This window comes from Phymastichus coffea, unplaced genomic scaffold, assembly GCF_024137745.1.
Source record: "Phymastichus coffea isolate CEN01 unplaced genomic scaffold, Cenicafe_Pcof_1.1 PCOF00003, whole genome shotgun sequence".
Taxonomy (NCBI): domain Eukaryota; kingdom Metazoa; phylum Arthropoda; class Insecta; order Hymenoptera; family Eulophidae; genus Phymastichus; species Phymastichus coffea.
In genome coordinates, this window is record NW_026706814.1 from 9,804,544 (window position 1) to 9,823,982 (window position 19,439).

At 34.5% G+C, this 19,439-nt stretch overlaps 2 protein-coding genes across 2 annotated transcripts in view; one reads left to right on the plus strand and one right to left on the minus strand.

The window, feature by feature from the left end:
- Positions 1-4,728, plus strand: part of LOC131665721 (piggyBac transposable element-derived protein 2-like) — a 46,710-nt gene extending 41,982 nt beyond the window's left edge. Inside the window, exon 2 of the mRNA XM_058937785.1 lies at positions 3,530-4,728. Coding sequence (XP_058793768.1) covers positions 3,530-4,728 — 1,199 coding nt within the window. The remainder of the gene's footprint in view (positions 1-3,529) is intronic.
- A 2,160-nt stretch (positions 4,729-6,888) lies between these two features.
- Positions 6,889-9,764, minus strand: LOC131665724 (uncharacterized). The gene is made up of 3 exons (XM_058937799.1): positions 9,443-9,764; positions 7,875-8,416; positions 6,889-7,686 (listed from the first exon to the last, which is right to left on the minus strand). Exons 1-3 carry the CDS (start codon positions 9,762-9,764, stop codon positions 6,889-6,891), a joined length of 1,662 nt encoding a protein of 553 aa, XP_058793782.1.
- Positions 9,765-19,439: the final 9,675 nt, after the last annotated feature.

A 19,439-nucleotide genomic window follows, 5' to 3' on the forward strand; every position in this document is an offset into this window, starting at 1 on the left:
TGCAAAAATAAGCGGGAAAATCTATGTATAAATAGGCTCACCTTTGCACAGGCTAGCATTCACTTCTAGCCTTGCAAGGTGAGCGCATGAGTCTGAATAAACTTGGCTAATACATAAGTTCTTTCTCTCATTGTATTAACTGAGCAAGACTGTTCCTTCCTTATAATTCGAGCTCGACCTATAGAACATCTCGCGCTATAAGAAACTTGGGCCGAATTATATCCTATCCAAGAAAGACTTTAGCTCTGCTTATGGGACAATTCGCACCATAAGAAACTAGGGCATTGTCTGACTTTCCTTGAAACATTGTACTTATTTATATATATTTGATTTATTTATTATTATTAGAATACATTTGATTTATCTATTTATTTTATTAACAAGTAGAGTAAAATTATTGGAAACAAATTCTTACTCATTAGCTAGATACGAGAGTTCAAATTATTATTATTTATAAATGATACGAACATCACACGTAAGGCCCCACCTTAATTCATGTCCGGTGGGAGAGGATGGCTAGTTTTCTCTTCAGCGGGAAAACTTAATAAAACAGCGAAGGGAAGGAGAAATTCAAAAAAAGAGACACCGAATCGTAACTTGTTGGGTCGCTCAACCAAGAGCAGTCAGTTAGCTCTTGGCGTTCGTAGGGAGCTCAGTCTGAATTTTCTCTGCGATGGAAGAAAATTATTGTATTTCTGTAGCGTATTGATTTATATTGTGTGCTGTTTGATATTTATATTTTTACTAGTTCAAAATAAAAGGTTATTCAATTGTTAACAATCTAGAAACAATATCTTACTTTTCTTGCACTCAACCTCCAATCCCAACAGCGATGCTTAAACATACAGCTCGTTTCTTTTGAAACCAAACGATTTTAGTTATAAATTTGTTGGATTGCTTTTAATAAATAATTACTAACTATGAGTTTCGAGAATTTCAAACTTTAAATACTTATAAGCAATATATGATATCAATACAATGTAATATAAATTATTTGATAATGTATAAATATATATTTTTTTAATTTTAAATATATTCTTATTTTTTAGAAACCTTGTAACGGGGTGGATACCGTTTAATTAATTTATTCGCGCGATCGTATTGAAAGGCGCGCGTAATTACCTACGTCAGACACGAAAATCGGAGAGCAGAAGGGAACGGGTGTCAGTCAACCAACTATCTACAAATACAAAAAGAACACTTCGAAAGTACTGTTAACATCACATACGAGAACTTTTATTATCTCTTAATATTACATCGCATTCGGCCCGCGTGTTTATGTTTACATGCCGCGCGCACGACAACAACATGCAGTGTCGGATCGCTCGCCGCTCTTTGTTTGCCGAGATGTTACATGCACGCTCTTGTCTAATCGAGTGATTAGTCGTATAGCACTTATATCGCGACCGCGAAATTAAGCTGGTCAGCTTATCTTTTATTGAAGTCGTACGAAGAATAAAAGAAACGGTTCGCACTCTCGTTGCGGGAAAGTTTGTCTTTAATACGAGGGAGCTTGTATAACACGTTGTAGTCTTTGTGCACTGTTCGCCTGTTGGGCGCGATGCCTCTCGCTCACGGTTTCGCCCTCGATGGCGAAACCCTCCACTCACGCACACACTCGTATACACTCGGTTCCGTCAAACGGTCTTCCCTTGATCCTCGAGGTTGACCTGTCTTCTCGCTCTCAGGAAAACTCGGGACAACGTTAGATGGTTATGCAGCACGATTCTGCGATCGGTAGCTAATCTTCGGCTCTTTTGGCTCATGTATCGGCAACTTATTCCGCGCTTTCGGCTAAACGTGTCCATGGCTGATCCTTCACTTGCCGCTCCTCGTATCGGTAGTTAGGCCTGCACTCTCAATCAGCTCGTCTCGGCACTCGGGAAAGCTCGGGAACTATCAACTATCCCACCTTGCACAGCTCAGCGACCGGATGCTAATCTTCGACTCCTCTCGGCGATATCGATAGCTGATCCTCGACTGCCTCATTTCCATACGCGCGCGTTCCGTCCCGTCGCGTGCCGAATTACCTCGTCACATTTTCCCCAATCGGTAGGTGCTGCCTTCGCGGGCAGCCGCACGGTTGGGTCGTTAGCGCTAATAAGACGTTTACCGTCACAACCTATAAATTATTATGAAAAATAATTACATACGTAAACGTTTTATTGAACAAATAAGTATTGCATTTGAGATATGAAAATTGTGAAACGACATATTCGTAGCAGCTGAATGTTATTATATACAGATCATGTCGAAGATATTGGTATTGAATTATAGCATTTGAAAATTTCATATAAAAATATATATTACATTTATGAAACAAGATTTGGAGTATTTTATCGTGTAATCCCGATTTGCACTAAATTAAGTTTCGTTATTAATTTCCACAACGAGGAGCCCGACGAGTAGTTTTATGACGTTTATTTAAGACTTATGGTAATGATAAATAACGAACGTCTAATTATATGAATGATAACCATATTTTTTTAAATCCAACATAATAATAGTTATATTTACTAACTATATGAATAAACTCGTCTGATGTGTAAAAATGATTTCACATCATTTCGTAGTTTACTCAAAATTTAGACTAATAATTATATTTTTCAGTTATACCTCCTAGTAATTTTTGACAATTCATAAAGAACAAATAATACGTATAATTATTTAAATATTAGTTCTTTTCTATAAAAAAATTAACTGTATTGATATTGATAATATTCATATGTTTGTCTGCAGAAAAGTATACTATGTTAAAAAGAAATAATACTGATAAAAAGAAATAATATACAGAGCTTTGGACAGAAATAACATTTTGAACTAAATTGTTTATTAGAGATCTATTATATTTTTTGAAAACTTCTTTCATGAAGTATTTCTTCTATAATTTTAGCAATATTGGATTTAAAGATATTGGTCTGTAATTAATTGGTAGGTTTTTTATTTTTACATATATACATATGTAATTTCAGCAATTTTCAGTACATGTTTTTTAATTTGTAGCTTTATTAACTTCTTTATACAAAAGCTATTCAGCTTAATACAATATTAGAATTTAACAAAATGAAAAAGTAAATAAAAAATTTATTACATTGACAAATTGTTGTAGTACATATTATAATTAGTCTAAACCATTTAATTGCTTAATGTTAGCCACATCTTATATCTTTATTTTACATTTCTCAATAAATTTGTACACCATTTGGAGTATCGACATATTAGGTTTTCCTAGGAAGCATTTGATGTCAAATGGAATGATTTTGCTTTGGTTAATGATCTAAGTAAGGATTTCATCATACAATGAGCATTGCCATATAACGTGGTTTAACCCGTTTCCGCCGAAAACGCCACTCACGTTACCCTGGTATTTGAGAGTTTATAACTGACGTTAAAATTGCCAAAAAAAATTGAAAGAGCTATATTCTGAAAGTTTAAGATCTGCTCTTTCCGATGGTGCTCATCTCAATTTTCCAAAAAATTTTTTACTATTGCAAAATGCAGTTTTAAAAAAAAATCAATCAACGAGTAGATAATCTCGATGTAGATTCCGAAGAGAATGATGAGTTCGTGGTTATACCTGATCCAAACAACTCAGGTTCTGAAGGAGAATATGACTCAGATGATGAGAATTTGGAAGAAGAAATCCCAAAACCAAACATTTCATACAGATCTACTTTTCATAACTATTCAGCAGTTCAAAAAAAACTAGAACCAGATCATGAATTTTCATGGTGTAATTCAGAAAAAGTATGCCCTGGAAATGTAGAGAATGAATTACTGTTAAGTGATTCTGTAAAGAAAAAAATATGTTCAATGTCACCTGTGCAGTTATTTGAACTTTTTTTCTCTAAAGAAATAAAAAATTATATCATTGAAGCTAGCGAAGCAAATGGATTGGATTTATCCGTACAAGAACTTAATACTTTTGTAGGAATATTACTGCTATCTTCGTACAACATACGAAATGAGCTAAGGGAGTATTGGGAAACTGACCCTCTTGTGAAGTGCTCTGTAGTTTCTTCAGCAATGAGTCGTGATAGGTTTTGTGAAATAAAAACAAAAATAAAATATTCTAAACCTAAAGATAAAAATGACCATGACAAAGCTTGGAAAGTTCGGGAAATATTAAATCTATTCAAAACAAATATTCAACAATTTGGCTTTTTTATGACAGCTCTTTCTGTAGATGGAATGATGGTCAGATTTTTTGGACGTACTTGCCTAAAACGATATTTACCTTGCAAGCCTGACAGATATGGACTAAAGCTCTGGGGATTGTGTGGAGCAAATGGGTATTTGTTCAATATGGACATTTGCTGTGGTAAAAATGATACTAGCATTGGAATAAATTTAGCATCATGTCCACTTGGATCCAGAGTAGTTGTACAAATGATCAATCCTCTTTTACTTGGCATTTCAAAAAGAAAGCTATTAGACTATCACCTCTATTTCGATAATTATTTCACTAGTCCTGATTTAATTGTACACTTGGGCAAATATGGATTGCGATCGACAGGAACTGTACGCAAGGATAGAGTGAAAGTAAAGCATACTTTTGAAAAAAAAGCTCCGCGAGGAACATTCAAAGTGGATCATGACACAAACAGTGGTATGAACTTTATTACTGTAATTGACTCCAAAGAAGTATCTGTTTTATCTACAGCAGTTGGTGTTACACGTATAAAACCAATAAAAAGGTATTCACGAACTGCTAAAGATAGAATATAAATAGGATTTCCTTTTGCCTTCTCACTGTACAACAAATTTATGGGAGGCGTAGACTTGCACGATTTTCTATGTAAAAAAGCTTGCCCAAGTATAAGCTCAAAAAAATGGACATTCAAAATTTTCTTGCGTATTCTTCAAGCTTCAGTTACAAATGTTTTAACACTTTGGAACATTTGCAATACCGACAAAACTAAACATGTTACAACAAAATATTTTTGTAAAGAAATCAGTAGAGTGTATTTATCCAATTCTAAATTGGGCGATTTCCAATCTTATCAGTATGAAACTAGAACTAGAGCAGTATGTAACTACAAGGAGTGTCGTCAACGAACTAGCAGATTTTGCATTGATTGCGACAAGTACTATTGCTTGCACTGTTTTCCTCTTTTGCATCAAGCGAAATAATTTTTTTCTCTAAAGTAATCATAAATAATTAAAAAAAAAAACAAAAATACAAAAAAAATATAAAAATAACTAACATGTAAAAAAAAATGAGACTATCTATATTCGTCGACCTCCACGATGGTGATAGTTGGGCAACGTAAAAAATGCATTTTACGGCGAACAGGCGAAATATGCACTTTGATACCACATTGATACTAATGGGAAAATTTTCACAAGAAATGCACATACAAAAAAATTTATAAGAATAAAATATTCTTAGAATAAATTGTAGAATACGTGGGAATTATTTTGGATTTTTTGAGCAACTTTTGAATTTTGCATAAATTTACAGTTTGCAAAAATAAAAAAATTTTCTTGAAATCTTTTGAAAAAATTTAGGTGCATTCTTTGAGTAATTCTAAGAACATTTTCTTCTTTGGCAATTTTTCCATAACCCCATAGTTGTTGAGTTAAAAATTCATAAACATATTTACAAAAATTTTGCAATCGAGGCGCCATTTTGAAACTCCCCAGGTGAAAAATCGATCCGAAAACGATGAGACCTTAATATTCAGACATTTATTCCTCCAGTTATAGAGGTTCCGGGTCGATTCCACTGGAGAAACCTTTTGAAAACTCCATTTAAAAAAAAAAGGAGTGAAAAAATCATGATTTTTTTTTTAAAACTGCATTTTGCAATAGTAAAAAATTTTTTGGAAAATTGAGATGAGCACCATCGGAAAGAGCAGATCTTAAACTTTCAGAATATAGCTCTTTCATTTTTTTTTGGCAATTTCAACGTCAGTTATAAGCTCTCAAATACCAGGGTAACGTGAGTGGCGTTTTCGGCGGAAACGGGTTAAGGGAGTATTGGTGGATAAGACTATTAAAAATAAGAATTACTTATAACTTTGACAGAGTGCGTATTATAGCTTACTTAAGCTATGGTTCAAGTTTCGTGACCCTTCAAAGCATCAAGCCTGAGATATTAATGATTAAAAATAACATGTGATCTTATGGGAAAAGGAGGTTTTTGTAGATTATAAAGATATTTAAAATTAAGAAAATTCTGAAAAAATTTTATGGTACGTAGAAAAAAATAAGAAATCCATAGGTGCCTTCAAAATTATCAATCAGAACCTGTATAAAAAGTTGTTGATTAATTTGTACCGGAAATTTAGAAATAACAGCTGAGAATTGAACATGTGGCAACGTCGCATTATTTCCACGTGCTACGTTGAAGCGCGGATTTTTTAAGCTTTTCAACTGCACATCTCGCTCAATTTTTCGTTTGAAAGTTGCAAGAATCATTTTATAACCTTGTATGAACAAAATAACAAATCGATAAATTCAATAAACATTATATTTATTATAATCACAAACTATTATAAATACACAACAGTATTCAAATTATTTTACTCGTGTCATATCTTTTAATTAATATAGTTTTTATCATTTTCATCACTATTAATCACAGAATCTAGTTATTTTATTCATGTAACAACTTTATTAATATAGTTCTTATTATTTTTATCACTATTAATCTAGGTAATACAGAAATCTAGGTAATCGCTTATCTTTCTAATGACTTTTTTATTTTTAGTAACTTGACCGTTGGATAGTAGTTGATAAAGGCCATCGAATTTATTTTTATTGTAAGCTGCTTCAATCATTTCATAACTAATATTAGCAGATATAATCTTTTTTTTCATTCTAATTGACAAGTTGTTATTCTTCAATTTTTCGAATGCCTTTAGTTTTTGCAAAATTTCTTTGTTAGCTTTTTCTTTTTTTTTTCTCATCTTCCTTTTGATCTAACATGTCCCACGTAAGAACTGATTCTATCAGACTTTTATCATTTATTTCAAAGTGGAATAAAATACCTTGCAACATTCTAACATCTGCAATTGCATTGTGAGCATCTTCAGTTTCTATTTTGCAAGTAGCAGCCAGATTGACTAGTTTATTTGCACCCTTGCCCTTCTCCTTATTACGCTTAGAAATAAGAGGTAACGAATCAGAAAATCCTTCAACAACTGATTTGAAACGATCTATCATGAAGACTTTATTTATTGCAAGAATAAGTCTCGGATAATCGAATTTGCAATTATGTTCTGTTAAAATGCACTTTCTATTCAAGTGGTAAAGAAACTCATAAAATCCAATTATACCTTCTGTAAGTGAAACTGTCTCGATCATTTTACCATTACATTCTAAATGATCATCTATGTAACGCAATCCATGAATCTGACTTGATTTTTCGTCAATAGCCTCACTTGGTCGTATATACGTTGAAAACTCGAATTCACCGAATTCAACCGAATTAGCAGCTATTTGTAAAATGTCTGCAGTTTTGCGAAAGCCACTAGTTTCTAAATCAAATAGAACTATTATTGGTTGAACGTCTTCCGAAAAACTGGCTATGGGTACGTATACATCAAGACACTTCAAAAGTTGGCATTCGGTTTCATAGGTACATCCCTCAGTTAAAGCTGTTTTCTTTCTAAGCTTATTTTCTTTTTTATCAAAAATAGTCGTCGCCTTTTGAACTCTGGCGTTTGTGCATAAATATATCTTTAACGGCTAGTGCGATCACGTTGGTTTGCGTATAATCTAGTATATCTACCTGTTGAACAGTTGACACTTGCACTCAATTCACATTTATATATCTGACCCTCATTTCTGTCTACCGACGAAACCGCCACTCTTTGATGTGCAGACACAGTCTTACAATATAGTCTTGACTTGGAAGCCCTACTTACAATTGAAGCATTCATGCTTTCATTTGGGTTGGTGGAAGCACCTGCAGAGTATTGTTGTGCCTTATCAGCTAAGTCGTCAAAAATTTCGAGTGAAGCATTATAAAGATTTGCCTCTTTGAACCCTTCACCAATCACACTATGATGATAGGAAGTAGGATTTTCTTTAAATTTGCACCAGGGACCACATAATGCGTGCAAGTTAAAACTATGATTTGGTATGTTTCGTCCAGCATCGGCCATACATTGAGAGTCACCAATGTTTTGAGAAACGCAATAATTGAAACATTTATCCAAATAATTTATGCTGTCACCATTTAGTTCTTTGAATTTAGGCTCGATTTTCCATAAAGCTTTAGTAACGCCCTTACTCGTATGATTTTTGTCAGCCTGTTTTACTATCTCATAATTAAGAGAATTGCGCATAGCGGCAATCGCACTGCTATCATTGTCAGTAATTATAGTACCTACTTCAACATTACAACTAGACAGAATATCATTATCTTTGGTGAGTTTTACAGCACCATAAGGCTCCATAGCCTTGGCTGTACCATAAAAATTTAACCTACAATCGTGACTATTTTTGCTGAACTCCATTTCACATTTTCTGCATACGCGAGAGAGCGTAATCATAGAGAGAACTTTTTTCGTGAATTTCCCCATAAGAGTTGCTGTACCTCCCAAGCTATCGTAAGTTCTACCCGAACCTTTTGTAAACCACCCCATATCTAACGATGCAGCTATACGAACTTTATGCTTATCAATAATTGAATATATAGGTATCGTAGCAGGAACATCAGGAAGAAGAAATGATCTATCAAGGTGAGGAGGCCTGAAAAAAAATTCAATATTGACATCTTTCAATTTATTAATATGTGATGCATATTGAAAAAATTTACTTCAAGATAAAACCATACAAATCTACTTCAATGATAATATAATAAATATAAGTAACAAAAGAAATATCAACCAGTAATAAAAGAATTATGATTAATGTAAACTTATAAATAAATAGTATACTTGGGTGATGTAACTTTCCAAGTAGAAAGACTAGTTACATTGTTAAAATAAAAATCATTATAAATATTGTAGAAAAATTAATCAGATGTAGTATAAAAAATCATCATCATCGAATTAGATACTTGATTCATGCGAAGTAGATTTTGTACTACGCAAACATCGACATTCTGTGTATAAACCTACAGCATTTTTTCAATCTCATCTATATTTTCAAGTGTCAATCGCCTTTCTTCAGCAATTGCTCGAATACAACTTTCACGAGCTAACTTTTCTGCAGCTAACCCTGCTTCTTCTTCATGAATTTTATAGGATTGCCAATTATACTGTGGAATATTCATCCCTTACAATAATTTGTTCACGTGTGTGCAACCCATTCCAGCATCCAAGCAACCTATCAACATTTATAATTTGATGAATGATCGATGTCAAACTATATTCACTTGACGTAAATTTATATTATACAAACCTATAGCAGTTTTTGTATTGACATCATAATGACTTTTCTTGCCAAGTACTTCATGTGTTTTGTCTGTATTTACTGCAGTAATTACTTGACATGATCGACATTTTACGTAGAAAATAGAGGCTAAACTTTTTTTTTTCTTTAACACAGTCAACTAAAGACAAAGTTGATCCACATTTAATACAGAACAATTGTTGCGCCAAAGTATCTACATGAATTATTCTGCGTCCTTCGATATTAGACTTTATTGTTGTTGTTGCTGCCAAGTCTGTCACTGTATCTGTTTGCATGTTCTCGCTCTGTCGTTTTCTTATACCTTTTTCTATCTCGGTTTGCTTGCATCGTTTCTTGTAAACTGCTTGAGTAACTCTTTTGCCTTTCCAAAACCATTTTCCACTATTTTCGCTCATATTTATTCAACATATATATAATTAGGCTATCTTTTAGGTTAGAGAAAGAGCATGTAAACACGTCGCGGCGAATGGCTGTTGAGCGGAGTGTATGTGCGATGTTGCCAAATTTATGATTGCCACTACACGAGTCAATAGCTAGTCGAAGCGCTCTCTCGACTAAATAGCATCCTATCCACCATACTCCCTTAAGTCTTGCACATCCCGTTTGCAATCACATATAAACTCCTCTACAATATTAATTTTTAGAAGTGATTCTTTGAGGGAATCATGATTGCTTCTACAACGGTGGATAGTTACAATGAATTCGCGTGATAGTAAAAGTGATCTTACAATAAATCAAGGTTGTGAGTTGTAGTGGTGATATAGTTCGAAGTAGGTTTTTCCTTTTGTTAGGCTTTCGGCTTTGATCTTACTAATCATCTTGTTGTTTATTATTTTTTTAAATGGTCTAAAATCGCTGTATGGAACGCATTTAACAAATGGCTAGTTCTCTGTAGCATTATTTGCTTGATCAGCTAGTTCGTTGCCTCTTAGACCGATGTGTGATGGAACCCAATAGATAGTTATGCTAGATTTGCCATTGGCTTTTTTCATAAAAGTAACATATATATTTCTTGAATCTAGTATGTGGTAGTTAGTATCGATTTTGTTTTTTGGATAGCTTAGTACTGATACTAAGTCTATATTGCAGTTAATGAATTCTAATGCTTTATCAATAGCATCATAAAGTGCTATACACTCAGCAGTGAATATAGAAGCTTTGTTTATAATACTTTTTGTTTTAATGACATTGAGCTATGGACAGACGCAAGCACTACCTACAGATTTGCCTAGTAATTTTTGACAGCCGCTCGTGAATATTCAGATGGAATTTTCTTTCTCAAATGTTTAATTATAAAGTCAATCAGGATTTTTACATTTCTTAACTTAGCTCCAAAATCAATATTAATGTTAATATAAATTTTAGCAATTTTGTGATCGTAATTAAATAAGCTAGGAAGTTCATTTTTAAATATTAACTGCTCAATAGATAGGACATTTTAATAGATTTATTTAAAACATTGATTTTTTTCTTGCGATTTGTAATAATATCCATGGCATATTTATCTATTGTTATACGTGTAATAAAATGCTTTATGCTGAATATTTTTAGTAAAAAGTATTTACAAAGCATGTTTGTTCTGTGTTGTAGCATTGGTAATTTAACTTCGTCCAGCAATATATTTGTAGGTGTGCTAATCCTTCCACCCAAACACATTCTTATACCTGTGTACTGTATTCGTTCAAGTTTGTCTTCTTTAATTTTCTGTGTAGGGTAATAGATGTAAGAACCATAATCAATAATCGACCAGATATAACTTTTATAAAAAGTAAGAAGGGTGCAAGGATGAGTACCCCACCAAACACCACGAAGGAATTTAACGATATTGATCGCTCTGCTGGTTTTTTTCATGTACATATTGCAAATGTTTATTAAAATTAAGTTCATAATCGAAGAATAAACCTAGAAATTTTATATTGGTCGTGAAAGGCAACTTAGTGTCGTTTATTGTTATTTCTATATCGCCCGGGGAATAACCTTGTCTGTTGAAATGTACATAGCTTGTTTTTTTAGTAGATATAGCAAGTTCCATTACTCTTAATCTGCGTGTAATAATATCTGGCGCATCTTCTATTATAGATTTTGCTGTATCGGGATCGTTAGCTTTAATATATATGATTATATCGTCAGCGATTTGTAGATTTAGAATATTTGTGTGAAGATCTTTGAATATATCTGCAAAAATCCGAACAGTGGTTTTTTGATTGCGCGCGTTCTTCCTGGCATTGTTGTTATTGTTCCATTGTTTGTAGCGGCCGCCCGATGGGTGACCTGTATCTTATACCTAACAATTCAATAAAGCCAAGGTCTCCCGTAAAGAATTGATGTTGGAACTGTGATGTTGAATTAAAGAAGTGTCTCCATTTATTTAAAGTGGTGATATTATTATTGTTCGGAGAACGGTAGAGTGAGGTAATTAGTAATTTATCTAATTTATTATTGTTATTATTGTGGAAATTGGAGTTATTTGTAATTGGAATTGATATAGTGAGGGATTCTAACCTGAAGGTGGAATGGTATATTTTTTCTTCTTGGAAAAAGGGATGTTATTTTTAATAAATATTGAAAGTCAGCCGTGTTCATGAATTTGTCTATATTTGATATATGATGAAATCCGGGAATGGAGACGGGAAAGTCATCATAAAGTCAAGTGTCACATAATATTAGTATGTCAAAGTTAGAAGCTATTTCTTTTAGTGAGTCAAGTTTAAATTGTAGTGAATGAGTATTTCATTGTAGAATTGTTATATGGCTGAGATCCATTATGATTTATTGAAAGTAATTTTATTGTTTTGTAGTTATGATTTTAGTATTTGTGAGGATGAGATTAGGAGAGTTTTATTGCGAGAATTGGGGTGAGTTAGGGAGTCTATGTAAGATTTATAAATCGAATTACTTTGGGATCTAGTAAGAGATTGGTAAAAATGTTGGCTTATTCTTCGCGTGAGATTAGTATGTTGTTAAATAAATATCCGTTGTCATGTTGAATAATGTGTGATTGGCCAACGTTGTGTTTGTCTGTTTGGGTTGGTTCATCTTACTGTGAGAAGTCATAAGTGATACATGTTATTTCGGGATTTTAGTTGTAGTTATCACTACGATTTATTAGTGTTTCTAGATGATCTTTAGGATAAGGAGATGTAGTTTTCGTTGTGCGGATTGGGTTAGGAAAGTTTTGTGGGTTTTTGGCAGCCATGTGAGAGTATGAGTGTATATTTATTTGAATTGTGAGGAGGTGAAAGCAGGAGGGGGGGAGTGGAGATTATGATTTGAGAGATTTTATTGGGAATGATTAGGATTTTTTGAGCTATTTCTTCATATATGAGAGAGTTGTGTATATCGAGATAATTAGAAGAATGAGATTTAGATTTTTCTATCTCTTAGCATTCTATTTTTATTTCTTGTATGGATTCGTTTTTTCTTATGGAAATAGAGAGTATTTTTTGTTTAAAAGATCCGGTGGAACAGTTTTTATCGGTAGGTAGATGATTTTGTTGATAGTTGAGGTAGGAGAAGTTCTTTTTTTTTGTCATTGTCTTGGCAGGTATCGGTGGGATGATTATTTCCACAGTATAAGCATCGAGAACTGTTTGATTTGCGAGTTGCTTTAGTGTGTTCATATCGAAAGCAGTTCGTGCAGAGCCTTACATTAGGTATATAGGTTTCTATAATTAGTTTAACTCTGAATAGATAAATGAACTGTGGAAGTATTCGTCCTTTGAAGGTAATTTGGACGGTTTCGATAGGAAGGCATGTGGGTTTTTTTCTCATTTACTGTTCTTCTGTTGAATCAACGTATTTTTATGGGTTGAGTACCTTATAATATACAGGGATATCTATATTTATAAGTAATTCTTCTTTGGTTAAATTTGTGGAAATTCCTTTGAGTATGCCATTTTTGTATACGTAAGAGTGGGAAACTATTATTTGTAAATAATTTATTTTTAAGATTTCGATATCATTTTTTAGCAGTTGATTTGCAATTTTCCTCTGATGTGTAATGATGATAAATCTATTTTTGTCAGAAGATTTCATTTCATCGAATGCATTGTCCAAAAACAGAGGGATGAGTTTACTGGTAATTTGGTCAGTTTTTATGATAGCGTCATTGTGTTGTGGAGATTCCAGGATGATTTTGTATGGGAGAGGGATGTCGCTAGTATATTCAGAGAGTTTCGGTAATTCCATTCTTTGAGATAAATTAAGTTGGGAGGGAGGGTTATTGCCCGAGTTGTCTGTGTGTGGAAGTTTGTGTCTGTTTATATTATCTGGGAGTCGGTATATGGGTGTGCGAAGTCTCTGCTTTTGATTTTGGTCTTCTGTTATATGTGTGAGGGAGGGTGAGTAGATGGGTGATATTTCGGTGTCAACAATTATTGGTTAAGCATATGATTTAGAAGGGGAGTACATATTTACGTCAGGGGGTTCCACATTGTTAGGGTCGTCCATGACGGAATTGCATTAGAGAGCAGACTTGGGGTATAGTTTAGCTCAGAGATATTTGAATTGTTGCTTATTTAGGGAGTATAGAATTGTTTTTGAGATGTTAGTTAAAAAAGAATTGTTTGTTAGTAGTACCCTGTCACATTCACCTTACTAATAGATAGTCGTAGTGAGATCAAATTAAATAATGTGATATCTCGATGGCCAACGTCTACGTTTTATCCAAAATCGAAGTAAAACTGCGCTTACGCGACAAAAATTATTTGGAATTTTTTAGTTACGGAAGACAAGTAAATTAAATCCCACCCTGGTGACATTAATCGAAAATATTCAATTGATTGGCAAAAATATTCGCATAATTATGAATAATTTTTTTATTTCTAAGAAAAATAGAAAAGATTGAATGTAAAAAATGTTCATGCTTTACTATAGGCGTGAGTGTCTAAATGGTTGCCGAAATCAAACTGTTGTTGATCTATCAACATGGGATTATATACTATATAAATGTTTTATAAGATTAAAAATAATTTTTTCTTAAATGTAGCATTTTTTAAAGGACGATGTTCAAGCTCAGCTGAATGAAAATCCGAAGTTCGTTTTCCTCCATCAGGTCAGGGTCAAGGTCTGTGTTAGTTATTTTTTTTGCTTTGACCCTTACTTGATGGTGGAAAATGGCTTTTAAATTCGAACTCAGCGATCGTAAAAACATGAAGAACCAGCCCTATTTGCCTAAATTCATAGAAAGTTCTCAATTTAATCTTGACTTGACCTTGACTTGACCTTGACCCTGAACTCACGGAGAACAACGGACTTCGGATTCAGCGATCTTAAAAACATAAATATAGTAGTCTAATCCATAAAGCAATATTTTCGTTTTTTTGCAATAGTCGTATAAATCATCTAAGTAACATCTACAACGTTCTAGCCTGATCTTTTCTTTCCCTTTTCACTGCGCAATGGCAACCCGCCACACATCCGAAATTGAGAAGAGGCGTTATCAGAATTAAGGCATCACCTCACCTACGCGGTTAGATGTGTTAGGGCACTTATCAAAATTAGGACCATATAAGGATCGTGATGTCAAAAGTCATGCGAAAATTGTTTACTATGCAGAATTGATAATTGCAACTTTTAAAATGAACAAAAGCACTTCTTTTAGTCAACTTTAATGAGCTAATCTCGAATTTAAGTTTATTATGAGTAATTATATATATGAGGGTGGTCCGATAAGTACTTAGCCTACAAAAAAAAAACGAAAATTTTGAAAAAGTGGCGTTTTATTTTTCAACATAGTCTCCTTTTAGTTCGATACACTTGGCTCAGCGTTGCTCCAACTTCTTTAACCCGTCTGAAAAATACGTTTCCTCGAGGTCTGAAAAGTAGGCTTCCGTGGCAGCGATTACCTCCTCATTCGACTCAAATTTCTGCCCGGCGAGTGACTTTTTCAAGTTTGGAAACAAAAAGAAGTCGCACGGGGCTAAATTTGCAGAATACAGTGGATGGGGCAGCAGTTCGTAGCCTTATTCGATCAATTTAGCCATGGCGACGGCGGAGCTGTGAGCTGGTGCGTTGTCATAGTGGAAGAGCACTTTTTTCTTCGCCAAATGGGGACGTTTTTTCTGCAATTCGACATCGAATCGGCCCAATAATTCGGCATAGTACAGCCCTGTGCCCGTTTTGCCCCTCTCCAGGTAGTCGATGTTCATCACACCCTGTGAATCCCAGAATACGGTGGCCATCACCTTTCCGGCCGATGGGGCAGTCTTCGCCTTCTTCGGAACGTTTTCGCCGGGTAAAGTCCACTGTTTCGACTGTTCCTTGATCTCTGGTGTATACCAGTGGATTCATGTTTCGTCGACTGTCACGAAACGATACAAAAACTCCTTCGGATTGCGCTTAAACAGCGTCAGACATTCCTCTGAAGTTGTCTCACGGTTGCGCTTGTTGTCCGGAGTGAGCAAACGCGGCATCCATCGCGCCGACAGCTTTCTTATGCCCAAAATTTCATGCAGGACATACCCACGCGGTCTTTTGAGATGCCTACGATCTTAGCTATCTCGCGCACCTTCAATCGTCGATCTGCCAATACGAGATCGTCAATTTTTGTCACGTTATTCTCCGTGGTAGCCGTTTTCGGAGCACCTGGACGTGGCTCTTCAAAAATCGACGTGCGATCACGTTGAAACTCGTTAAACCAATTTTTGACGGTCGCCATCGAAGGAGAAGAGTCATCGTACACAGCATCCAAGCCCTTTTTGATTTCGCTGCGCGATTTCCCTTCCAAAAACAAGAATCGAATCACCGACCGATACTGCTCTTTTTCCATTTTTCAAAAATCAACGGACATACTTGCTTTCACACGCTCTCAAAAATAAACTACAACTCCGATCCTGCTGAAATCTTGACAGTAACTATCGAGAAGGTTGTACTACGTGATAGAATATTTCTTTTGCGAGAGTGGCGCCATCGGGCGGTGAGGCTAAGTACTTATCGAACCACCGTCGTATATATATATCACGAACAGGTTTGCAATAAACAAATGTAGTTCAAATTTGAATATAATACAGCGAAAACAGCACCTTAAGAAAGAGAAGTAAGAATTAGACACTTTGATAACTATTTTTTAACAGATTTATCAATAAACAAAACAATAATTTATTTAAATATTTAAAATTACATCGCGAGATAGCGATCTAATTTTACATACTTGTAAAATGAGTGAAAACGATTGTTATCCGATCGTTGATTTTATAATAGCAAAAGAAATGATTTGCGAATGCATTATTTAATTTTTATTCAAATTCCGTTTGTTAAATTGGTAATTTTAATTTTGAATAATGTTCCGTGTATCATAAATAATTTTTTGGTGTAATAAATTTTAATAATTTTATTGTAAATTTTATTCTATTCATTTAATTAACTTTAGTTGTTTATAATATTGTGAAGCGATTTTTCCATAAGAAGCAATTTAGATTCAGCCTTTTCAACTCAATTTTTTAAGTCACAAACTTTGATAATACGAGTATTTGACTTTGATAATAGAATACTTTGGTGTACACGTTCTGGTCATTCTATGGTTTCACAAATCGAATCTTTTTGTTTCGATAGAACAAAAATTATTTTTCCATACAGCTTAGGTTATTCGCTTATTTCATTATATAACTAATTTTGCCTAGATTACTAATTACCTAAAGAGCAATTTTGTTTTCATTAAAGAAAACTTTTTTGTTACAAACTTCATTAATAATTAAATCAGTAAGATTTTGTTTCTGAGCATACCGGATTATTTTGCACGGGAACGTGTTGATATGATTATGATTCTTGAACTATCTGACGAGAATTATCGTTGAGATGTAAGACTTTACCAAGAACGTTTCTTTTGTCGAAGACACCCTGATCATAAAACCATTCAAAGGGTTCATATGAAAGCTCAATAAGAACAGTTAGTTCGTACGCGAAGACATCATGCTCATGATGAAAATGATGTTCGTGTGCTTGTGATATTGGCAATTATTCATAGGGATCCTGACATTAGTAGTATGCGAATCCAAAGAGAAACTAGAATATCAAAGCAGACTGTCCTTAGAATTTGAGGAAACAATAATTTTGACCATACCACATTATTCTGACTTAAGCCATCACACCAGATGAAATGGAAAGATGACTAAAATTTTGTCGCTGAGCAAGAACAATGATTCAAAGTGATAGAGCTTTTTCCATAACGGCATGTTCTCTGACGAAGCTATATTGAAAAAGAATGAGGTACTCAACAGGCATAACTGTTGTTACTGGTCAGCTGAAAATCCTTATTAGTATTGACCTTGTAGATCATCAGCATCGTTGGAGTATCAACGTGTTGTGTGATATTGCCAATGAACATCTAATTGGACCATATTTTTTTAAGGGACATGTCAATAGGGCAAACATTTTAAAGTTTTTAGAAAATGAACTAGATAGACTACTCTAAGAAGTTGATCTTCAAACAAGATTAAGAATATGGTGGATGCAGTCAGGTGAAGCTCCCGCGAACTACCATAGAAATGTTAGAGTTTACCCGAACGTTAGATTCAATGGTAGATGGATCGGTTGCAGTGAAGATACTTGAAGATTATCGTTTATGAACAACAATCAACGACCGGACAAGACATGATGGATCGGATCAGGATCACATATCGAAACATACCACAGGATGTATTACCGAGGACAATAGATAATTTTCATAAAAGAATAAAATGACTCATTTAACAAGATGAAAAAATGTTTTTGAACAATTACTGTAACGTTTGAATCTATCTCGCGTTATCAAAACAATAGTTCGGACTCTTTGTATTGAATTCGCAATCGCGTCTCCGAGAAAAGTAAGAAGTTGACACGCGTGTAATCTAAATAATATATGAAAATCTTTCGAGTAGCAAACCACAACTTAATTTCTCAACAGCAAATGTATTTTAGGTAGGAAGATATCTAAGGCTGCTTTTTTCTTATGAGAGAGATAGTCTCATGAGTTGAGCGCTAAGATATCTGTAGGATAGGAGTTTAGCAGGCTAACCACTGAATAAGAGATTTATCTCAGGAAATTGCTGAGGATTTATTTCTCTAACAGTGCTCGCGCTGCTAAGCAAGGTAGGATAGTGAGTCCTCTTGCCGCAGCGACGAGCGAATTTATACTTGCGAATCGGGCTCCTTTCTACGTTTGGTATCCCCTACAACGCTATTTTCGAAATTGATACAAATTTTGCACATGTTTTGTCGCAAAATGGCTCGATCGAAATTGCAATCTTATGATTTAAAAAATCAAATATGAAAAGACGAATTTTTTAACATAAATCGCTTCTCGAGGAAAAATCGCCTTCTAAAGTTATAAGTCATACAATTCAATGATTAGATTACGCCAATTTTACAATAAATTTATGGAAAATTTTTACATGAAAAAATCGCTTGTAATTAGAGGAACGTTATTTAAGTTAAAAATGATTAATGTAGCTGTCTAATTTTGAATGATAATTAAAAAACGGATTTGCAAATTTCTTTTTTAACCATTTAAAAATCAGCAAATTAGTTACAATCATAATCATTAATTTTACAGATATTATAACGAATCGTTTGTATATTCGTTATGTCTCTCTCTCCCCAAGAAGCCAGTAACTAATATATTTAATAATCATTATAAATCACCATATTGTTTGAATAGTTACAGCATTACGGACGTCAGCGAACTGGTAAGCGACGCGACTTGCGTACGATAATCGATGTCGACTCGCGGCGCGGACCTCGCGGAGAGACGCTTCCTTGCGAGGAGAGAGAGAGAGTTTCGAAAATTGAGAGAGTCCGTTTTCGACGATCGACGGGTTAACGTTCCTCGCGCGAGTCGTCAGGAGTATTTTCGACTTCCTTCTGGCGAGCCGAGGCCTACCGCGAACATCCAGCCTTACACGCGCCTACGTACGCTGCATACACCAGAAGAGAGGCGTTATTGCGAGTCAGCCGACCAGCGGAAGCGAATACGCAGCAGAAGCGAGCCCGCTATCGTGTGCCCTCGGTTTGCGGGTTAGAATAGGTGTACAAGCGGCTATACTGTAAGTATCAGATCTAGTACCTGGCTTCTCTCTCTATACCGCTCTCTCCCT